This window comes from Nanorana parkeri, unplaced genomic scaffold, assembly GCF_000935625.1.
Source record: "Nanorana parkeri isolate BGI_ZX_2015 unplaced genomic scaffold, ASM93562v1 scaffold834, whole genome shotgun sequence".
NCBI classification, from domain to species: domain Eukaryota; kingdom Metazoa; phylum Chordata; class Amphibia; order Anura; family Dicroglossidae; genus Nanorana; species Nanorana parkeri.
This window is the reverse complement of record NW_017307102.1, coordinates 352550-362673: the sequence shown is the minus strand read 5'-3', so window position 1 is coordinate 362673 and position 10124 is coordinate 352550. Positions and strand designations below refer to the sequence as shown.

Sequence of the window (10124 nt, the reverse complement as noted above, 5' to 3'; positions counted from 1 at the left end):
TTTTAATATAGGAAAAGTAATGTATAAAGGTCCATTGTACTAAGGTGGAGGTAGAGCTGCGTATTGGACACTGGCGCTTTGTATGTCACGCAGTGGCTGGATTTTGTCCCGGACTGTTTGAGTCAGCGGTGTGCCCAGTAACAGGAAGAAATTCCAGGAAATGACGATCCGTCTGCTAAGCTTCCCAAAGCTCCGGGGTTTTTTTTCCTGTTCCCTTAGCTGCCGCTGTAATATCCCACCTTGTGCCCCCCTCCCGCTATGACAATGCATCGGGAGGACTCTAAAGTTACACTTTAATTTCTAGAAAATCCCAGCCGTGTATGTTTACATTTCCACAGGGTGGTGCAGGTGCCTCTCCGCAGTCTGTGCTTCCGTGAGTCAAGTTTCACAAGTTACCTGCCTGGCTCTTTCTAGGTACCGCTCCTTTGGACTTAACCCTTTCTCTCTCTCTCTCTCTCTCTTTACCTGCAGGCCGGTCTCAGGATGGAATTCAGGAACGGGGGGGCGCAGTTGCTGGATCCCAGCTTCCAGCAGCAGCTGGAGGACTCCAGGGAGCAGCTCAAGCGAGAGATTCAGAGGGAGCTGAAGATAAAAGAGGGGGCGGAGAACCTGCGCAAGGTGTCCACGGACAAGAAACATCAGAGCCATGTGGAGAGCCAGCTGAAGACCTCCAACCGCCGCTTACAGGAGCTGCACCGCCGACTGCAGGAGCTTAACGGGAGGATCGTCATCATGGAGAAGGATGCCAAGCAAGGCACGTGGGGTTTGGGTAGAAGGACTTTTGCCAATAGGGCTGCAACAACTAATCGACTAAAACGATAATAATCGATGATGAGAATAGTTGGCAACTATTAGAGCGTTTTTTTTAATACAACCAATCAATTAGTTGAAAAAATAATCGGGCAACTAATCGATTATGAAAATAATCGTTAGCTGCAGCCCTAGTTGCCAACCTCTCCTTCTGAAAATGCCCGGTGACTGGCTGTCATTCTAATCCAGTGGCTTCAGTACTCTTTAAATTCATGACTCAGAAGTATGAAGATCAGGAGTTCTCACTTCTCTCTTACTTTCTAATCTACAAGCTTGTTCTGGGTCAGCAGCGTGAAAAGTATTAAAGCCAGGGACAGCCAGGCATCTAGCATTTTCAGGAGGGATGTATCGGTATTTCTCTCGGCACAGGTATCCTTCAAAGAGCATTTGTCATAAGGGCAACCTGTGTGAGAAGCCTCAGATAGACTCCGTCATTCTCTGACTTTTGTGCTGCATAGTTGTTCTTAGGTAGCGAAGCTGAAGCAAGTGATGTCACTGCCCTGGAACTGGTATACAACCCAGCAGAGAGAATGGAGCTTTGCAGCAGAGGCCTCTTGCATTGTTGTCTGGGACATCATCCCTTTAAATGGACCTGTATATGGCGCAAGACTGAGGTGCAGGCTCCTGGGTTGTCGTTCTGATTCTGACTTCACTACCTGGCAAGCCGCAGACCAGGAAGCAGCTTGGACTTCACTGACTGCATGCTTTTTCAATGTATAACAGCACTTTTGGTGCAGTAACCCTTCTAATATAGCCCCCTTAGCCAGTCTTATAGTTGCTTGTCCCCTATCCAGTGAGATACCACTGACTAGATCGCACAACCACTTGTCAAAATGTTTATGGCTGGGCCTGCACATGTACTGTGCACTCCCATTGGTTCCAATAGAGCTCCATAGGAATAAATGAAGAGTACGGAGCACATCTGCGGACTAGGACGGGGACATTTTGACAAGCAGCTGTCCAATCTAGTCAGCACTGGATTGGGGATAGGAAGGTATAAGGTGGGCTCTGGGCAGAGGGGACTATAAGAATCAGTTATACTTCAAAGGTAAGCTTGCGTGAGAGGATTATGACTACCTTCTAAAATTGCTAGCTAACTGGCTGCTATGCTGAACCTCTGGCTTAAGTATGTTCTGAGGCAGTGACAAGGAACCAAGTATGTACATCAGAACAGTCAGAGAAATGCCAGAAGTCCATATCTGCACACTTGTTCTGGGCCAACGACCCAAAATATCGAAGCAGGAGGTTTAGAATGACAGCCAGACAACTAGCATTTTCAAAAGGAGAGGTTAGAAACAGCAGCCTCAGTGTTTGATTCTTTTAGGACAGTTTTTCTTTAAGGTCTGTGACTTGCCAGTGAAGCTGGGACCAGTATGACAGCCCTGGAGCCTGCATTGATTGCAGCCAGGGCTGGATTTACGCTCTCTGCTGCCCCAAGGCGCCCCCCCCCCACACACACACCTACCCACCAACCCCTCCCCCCATGGAGAATGGCAGACCTGCAGGCTGCATACAATGTCGCCGACATCACTTGCATAAAACAAGTGGCAGCTTCCCCGCTGTACATTTAGCTCTGGTTGCCCAAAGCAGGACTAAATGTCGAAAACTAACCACGTGCCCGGGCATCGGGAGAATTCCAGACCCCTGCTGCCCAAGTGGTTGTGCAATCTAGTCAGTGGTATCTCACTGGATAGGGGACAAGCAACTATACGTCTAGCTAAGGGGACTATATTATTAAAAGTGTTACTGCACCAAAACTCCCTGCTGCCCCGAGGCCGGGCCTTGGTTGGCCTTGGGGGAAATCCAGCCCTGATTGCAGCCCCCATACTTCTAGCTCTACTTCCTGGTAAAGATCTGTCCTGGGAAATAGTGAAATCCTTAAAGGGGGTTTTCATATTTACAGATGTATTTCCTTATAATACTCCCCACATTCCTTGCTTGTTTTGGGATGACGACTCAACCAGGCAACTAGCATTTTCAGCAATTGTGGTTCCTGTATTGCTCTTCTGATTGCCTTAGATTAACCAAGGGTGCCTGTTCTTGCAGATGGCACGGTGTCTCCAGACCCCTGTATATTCGATCAAAGCCAAGACCCAAGGCAGCGCAGGGTGGAAGCCTTAAAGAGACAGTTGCATATTGAACACAAGGTGAAACAAGGAGCAGAGAATATAATACAGATGTTCTCCAGCGGAGCTTTTAAAGTGAGTAACTGCATGTCTACCACAAAGCTGATCTCGTATAACCACTTCACGACAACGGCAATGTTTGCTTTTCAGTATTGTATCCTTTTTGATAAATACCTTTTTATATTAATCTGTGTGATATATTCATGAATTGGAGACTGTTTCTTGGTGGTAAATAAGCTTAAAGCTAAACTCCCAGGTAACCACCTAAATTCACAGATGAAATACATAGATGAGCCATTTTGCCTGCCAAGAGATTTGTATTTTTGTCCATCCAATCCAGAGTGAGCGGACAAAAAGGAGACTGATGAGCTCATCTCTCTGTCACTTTGTTCTGTCCTCTGTGTTTTTGGTCATGCTGTTGGTGCTCCTTTTTCACAAAGCATGCTGCAAGTAGTAGGGATTATATCGGTCTGGCCCGCTAGTTTTTCCTGGACGTCAGTGCTGATGTTCAGTTAGATAATGGCACTTTTGTCATTTCCCAGCACCACTTAACCATTCACAAAATGGTGTTGGCAGCTGTGCCCTTTATAAGTGGAGAAAGCGGTGGAGAAACTACACAAGCATCGGTGTCTTAAGTTGCCCATACAGCCGGCTGAACAAGGAAAATATAACAGATTGTTCCATCAACACTTCTGAGCATTGATCGAGGAATCCCCCGTTGTCTTCATCGTATTGTGACAGCGGATGCCGGCTCTGTTCTTTCGAAGATTTTCCAACCGGTCTTCTTCAATCGACTGATTGAGGGATCCTCGCTGTAAGGGTGCTGACAGCAGCACCCACTGTGCAAATGTTCGGCAGGTTCATCAAGAACTGGCTGAAATTTAAATAGATGTCCACGTAGAGAACTGGAACTCTGAAGCAATATTATCCAGGAGAATTCAAAACAAATGTAATAATACTGTTAAGGTGCCCATACACCTGCCGATTATCGGACGATAATCGCGGGTGATCCCGCCATCGTACGATAATCGGCAGGTGTATGAGCAGCGTGCGACCGCATCTACTGTACGATGACACGACTTTCGTCTTCCTAGCACGCTGGAAAAGCTGCCGAAAATCGTACGATTTTCATCGGGTTGGTAGCGTGTTCGGAAGACGAAAGCCGCACGGGCCGGTGTGCGCAAGTGCACACTGCCCGCTCAGCATTGGATTCATCGGAAGACCTCCCCTCAGCGGGAGCGGGCTTTCGATGATCGCAAGTACGATCTGCCTGTCCAAGATGGGCAGGTCGTACGAAATTTTAATCACCTCACAACCATCGCACAACGAAAGTCGTGCGATGGTTGTAAGGTGTATGGCCAGCTTAATAAAGCCACATGTACAGTATATTACTACAAAGCCAAGGTAAGAGCCACTAGCAAATCCTTACCCAGTGGAAGTATTTTAGCTCTTTTTATTTATTTTTTAAACCTTATGTAAACACTTCTGGTTTTGTTCACTTTATTAATAACAGATTAGTTTTTTGTAGCTTTGCATTAAAAGCAATACACATTTTTTCAAATGTCTTTAATGTCTAAATATATATTGTGCCATAAAAATGAATGGGATTCCCTGTCTTGAGCATTTTGTGACGCTTGGCTTGAGTGACGAAAAGCCTAGGTGTGAACGGGGACTGACAAGAACACTTTAAATAAATAAAAGCGCAGCATAACAGAGATAAAACTTTGCGGTTAGTTAGCATGACATTTTGGTCTTTGCGCCCAAAACATTTTGTCGTAAACCCCTTCATAAATTGCCCCCATTGTATTATTCATAAAAGAAATGCACTGGTCTTATGGGCTGATGGTTTTCTGAAACAGGAACTTGGAAATACACAGATAAAGACATTGGGTGTTGCCACTAAAAAGCTAATTGTCTGTCATTCAAACATATCCTTATCAGTAATGTGTGAACGCACACGAGGAGAGCTACAGAATGGCTGAAAATTACATTTTTGTTTTTTCTTGAGCCCGACTACTGCCCTGTTTCCCGAAAAATAAGAGCTAGTGCTATTTTTGGGAATTGCTAAAATATAAGACCTACCCTTAAAATAAGACCTAGTTGTGACCATTCCCAGGGCCGGTGGTGGCATAAGGGGGAACTTGAAGAGCCGCGGGAGAGGCAGGAGAGAATCAGTGGTGCCAACGGCGCTAGAGTAAGCGAGGCGGCACCGGAGGGAGCAGAGCCGCATAAGCCGATGCTTCCTCTATAGCGCCGGCTCCTGTCACAGGCGGAGTGATACCAAATGCACTCCGCCTGTGAGGAATCCATAGTGAAAGTGCGCTTCGCTCATTCTGGCCAGCGATTGGTTACCAAATTGCTCTTGGAAAGTTATGGCACCCCCTGATCACCATATTTTTGTACATGAATACGTGTGAATTGTTGTGCATTATAAAAAAAAAAATAAGACCTACCCTGAAAATAAGACCTAGTGTGTTTTTTTTGAGCCCCAAAATATATAAGATAGTGTCTTATTTTCGGGGAAACACACGGTATCTGTTGAAGGACATTTGGTTTCCAGCATCTGCATAGATCTGTAGTAGGCAGCAGGTGGAAGTGTCTCATGTCCAACCAGTAAATGAAATACGGATTGTCTTTGTTGCCTCACAGCTGCCAGTTAAAATGCACACGTGTAAATATTTGTACGTTAACAGGAACAGGAACAGTGGCTGTTATCTTAGGCAGGTCATTATGGTAAACTATTACTAGAAGTATGGAGTTTGCATCTGCTGGTCTTTCCTTCTGAAAATGAAAGTTGCTTGGCTGTCATACTAATCTAATGGCTTCAAGCTGAACACCAGCCTTTCCCCCACACTTGTAGCAAGTCCTCTTATGTGTTGAAATTGATTACTTTCAATTCCCTGCGAACTTGCATCTCCACAATTAAACCGTTTAATGCTGCAGCAGCTGTCTTTATGAATCCCTTCTATTCCTGATCCGTACCTTTTTTTTGTTTGTCCCTCTCTCGCAGCTATTACCTCTCTCTGCCATCAACCATTTTGTTCCCGAGCTTTAGGGCCCGTTCACGCCAGATTCAGTGCGTTCCGGTCCGATTCTAGCCAGAGCGCAGTGCCTTGCATTGCGGTCGGCTCATTTTTTTGTGGGGCAGGAGGGGGCGTGGCGGGCCATTGAAGTGAATGGCACCATCGCCACGCCCTCTGGCTGCAATGCGATCGGGTCCACGGGATCGCAAGGCACATTATGCCTGTGGTCCGATGCAATCAAAATGCTGCAAGCACTATTTTGATCGCACCGGACCGCAGGTATAATGTGCCGTGCGGCCGGAGGGCATGGCTTTATTTATTTTGAAAGAACTGCGGCAGAATTCTGCAAAAATGCGTTTTGTAAATCTGGCGAGGAGAGAGGAGGGGGTGGGTATTTATTATGGCAGCTGCATCTCCTGCAGAGGTAAAAAATACAATGCTGTGAGTAGTATCCAGCTTCTATTGAGGAATGATTTTTATAGTGAGCATCATTCATACTCCTACTATTCAACTTACTTTTACTTGTGCGGTTTCTAAAATATTTGTTTTCCCCCAGAGTTCAACTATCAACCAATTTCCTCCTATTATAAAGCCTAGCTATCTGTCATGGATGTAGTGTATAATACATATTTATTTTGTTAAATGAAAATGTTATGCAAATTAAGAAAAAAGTAAAAGTTTATAAAATTGTGCATGCCTAAAAACAAAGTTTATCCATAAAACATTTTATAGTTTCTCTTTGATGGGGAAAGCAGTAAACCCTTAACATCTTTGCAATCTTTTAAAGGACAGGAAGCTGATGGCTACGGCGCAGCAGATGCTTCAGGACACCCGGATAAAAACCGAATTGCTTCGCATGCAAATTGTGAAACTGACACAATTGCCGGGTTCCGTGACTGACCTCAGTGACTCAACCCTTTCACCCCTGGAGCTGCGCGTGGAGGAGCTGAGGCACCATTTGCGCGTTGAAGCAGCTGTGGCTGAAGGCGCCAAGAACGTGGTCAAGCTGCTAGGTGGCCGCAAAGTGCAGGACCGCAGGGCTCTAGCTGAGGTGAGGTGGGGCTGTGCATCGCTTAGGATTTATCTATGTAATTGGGAAAAAATACTTTTTTTCTTCCCCTGTACATATTGAAAAAATGTCTACTTTTTTAATGTTGTAGGAGAATGTCTGTCTTATCTTGGGTGTGGAAAATCCAATTGTTCTTTTATGTGCCGCTATTGCAAATGAAAAGAGGCAGCATTCCTTAGACCAGGACAATTGGACATGTAGGTGGAATGGACCTGAGCAAAATAATAGAAGAAACAGGGAAAAGGAAGGGTGAAGGGGATAGGAATAGGGCATAAGAGTGGAAGAAGCGGCACAGGCATCCCAAGGGGAGAGTGAAAGGGGGGGCGGGGGGGATCGTGGGGAGAAAGTGGTTGCGGTGGAGTAGAAAAAAGGCCGGAGCAGAGGGAATGGTAAAATAGGTGAATTTTTGCATAATGACCAATATATATGTAGGGGAGGGGAGGAGCCGCACCGCCAAATCTGTCAGGAGAATCCAGATAGAGAGCATTTGGCATGTGGGGAGTCCTGTACCGCTGGGTGAGTGTCTTCTAACCTGATTCCTGATATTTTTTGGTAATGCAGGATTTAAGAGACAATAGGAGGAGCCTAGAGTGTTAATTTGTGTTTAAAGGATATGTTCAGGTCCCTTTCCCATCTGTCAAGAGAGGGGGAGTAGAAGTCTTGGTCTGCAAAGAGTAATGGGTTTGTAGCAGAAGGAGAGAACTTTAACTGAAGGACCATCATTTGTACATTCTCCTTCAAACGGTGTGAGAGGGCAGTCACGAGTCAGGGGAGGCCAAAGAGGACAGAAAGTGTGACCGTTTCCTCCACCTCCAAAAAAACATAGTTGTCAGGATCTGTAGACATCTCTGAAAGGAAGAGTCAAGTAAGATGATTAACCAAGTGAATCGCCCTATGTTTGCCCCTTTCTCGAGGATGAATGAAAGCAAAGTTGAACCTTTTTTATTATTTAAAAAAACAGTTCTGAGCTCCAGTGACTTGGCCTAGACTGAGATGATGCCATCAGTCCGTTGTAGGCCTCAGTCTTCTCCCCTCCAATGTTCAGACTGCAACATTGTAACTTTGTATCAAATCACAAGGTGAGAGACTGCAGCAGATAACTGATCTGTGTCAGATATTTGTGAACACGAACTGCACAGGCACCAGCATGTACACGATTGTGTCATCTCTGAAGTAGCATCTCTGTCCAGGGGGGAATGCTTGAACAAAGATCGCTCTGTCCATGTGGAGAGAAGTATATATGTGGAGATATCTATTTGATGCTAGGTCCACTTTACTTACTAAACGGCTCTTTTAATGTAATGAGGATGCTTTTTATTCTTTCTCCAGGCTCAGTCCAGGTTGTATGAATCCTGCCAGAAGATTGACCTTCTACGTGTATCACTTGAGCGCTGTCTTTCTGAGCTGCCCCCAGGACATCTGAAGCAGGAGCAAATAAAGCAGGATCTGCAGTGTTTTCCATCTTCAGGGGGAGTATGCGGTAAAGACCAGAGTCCCAGTCAGTCCCTAACGTCCCTTATCAAGGCCACTGCACTCACAGGTATCTCGGCTGTAACTGGACAGGTACAAAGTAGACCAGTTTAAAACACGGATTTATATTTGAACCTCTCTGGTCTTCTTTCTTCTACAGGAACTTTAGAGATTCACCTTTTGGGCTGCCAAGGCTTGCTGGAAAACGTCCCAGGGCGCTCTCGTGCTGCCTCAACTCACGGCAGCCCTGACACAAAGAACTTCACACGCTACAAAGCTGGAGGAAGTGGTTATGGACGAGGAGGCTCGGGGCGCTATCTGAGGACAGATGAGCTCTCTGGTATGTCATTGCTCAGAAGTAGGGCTGCCACAACTAATCGATAATGAGAATCGCTGTCAACGATTCTCATTATCGATTAGTTAATTCCGATTAGTTGATTCAGCCTGCCCACCGCAACTTTGTTCAGTGCTCAGCCGTTCCTCCCAGCCACCGCAACTCTGACCAGTGCCCAGCGCCCCCTTCCCTCCTCTTCCGCCCCAGCCGCCGCTGCAACTCTGCTTAGCTGCTTCGACCATCCCCTGCCACCGCACGGACTCTGTGTTGCCGCTCTCCTCCCTACTACAGTCCGTGTCGTCTCCGATCCCACTGCTCTCCCCCGCCTGTATCGGCAGTGGCAGCAGGCATCAGAAGGGACACATACCGATGCTCTGGTGCTACGGCTACTCAGACGGAGATGCCAGAGAGGGGGCGGGTCAGGACAGTGCGGCTCTGCTGGACGTGTCGGAGAGGCTCGGAGGCAGTGGGTGTGTGCAATAGTCAGTTTGCTATTGCAATTTGAAATAGCCAATAGCGGGCTGGCTATTGCATCCGCCCACTGCCTGCTATCCATCAGCAGAGATGGACCTGAAGGAGAACTTTCTCCTTTTAATTCCTGCCTCTGCTGATGGGCAGTGGGGAGGGTGCAATAGCCAGCCCGCTATTGGCTATTTCATTATTAAAGCCATGTGTGCTTGAATAGCTCCTTTTTAAAGTGGAACGGTGACCCTAGGGGTAGCGCATATGAACAGAATCACAAGTCGGGTGCACCTACGTACAAAAATGACGATTGCGCTACCAATGTCAAGTATTGCCGTGTGCGCCAGAGTGAGAGCAATAATTCTCAGTCCAATATGCATGGATAACGCTAAACTGATGACTGGGCTTTTATATTTCTATATCTATATATTTTATTTTCTATATAATTTTATATTTATACACACACACACACACTGAGTGACCAGATCATTATGACCACCTGACATTTGTAGGCAAATTAGCTATAACTAGCTATAATTTTGCGCTGAAGTTGCTAGAGGGCCAGACCATTATAAATAGGGAAGCAGGTTGTTTACCACGACAGTAGAAGTGATTTGTTTCTGAAGATACGGGTAAACAACGCGATTTAACAGCCTTTGAACGTGGGATGATTGTTGGCGCTCGGAGCCATGGAGCGAGTATCAGCAAAACAGCAGAATTCGTTAAATGTTCAAGAGCAGCTGTTGTTAAAGTGTTTAAAGGCTGGACTGTCAGCCGAAAATCTGGGTCTGAACGTACGAATTGTGGCCGTCAGCAACTAGTCAATGTTA

At 46.2% G+C, this 10124-nt stretch overlaps 1 protein-coding gene across 1 annotated transcript in view; it reads left to right on the top strand.

Moving 5' to 3' along the window:
* Nucleotides 1–207: 207 nt before the first annotated feature.
* The window catches only part of PKN3 (protein kinase N3), a 28265-nt gene continuing 18348 nt past the window's right edge, over nucleotides 208–10124 (top strand). Inside the window, exons 1-6 of the mRNA XM_018565322.1 lie at nucleotides 208–373; nucleotides 472–754; nucleotides 2857–3011; nucleotides 6747–7010; nucleotides 8358–8568; nucleotides 8659–8838. Coding sequence (XP_018420824.1) covers nucleotides 484–754; nucleotides 2857–3011; nucleotides 6747–7010; nucleotides 8358–8568; nucleotides 8659–8838 — 1081 coding nt within the window. The 5' untranslated portion in view covers nucleotides 208–373; nucleotides 472–483. The remainder of the gene's footprint in view (nucleotides 374–471; nucleotides 755–2856; nucleotides 3012–6746; nucleotides 7011–8357; nucleotides 8569–8658; nucleotides 8839–10124) is intronic.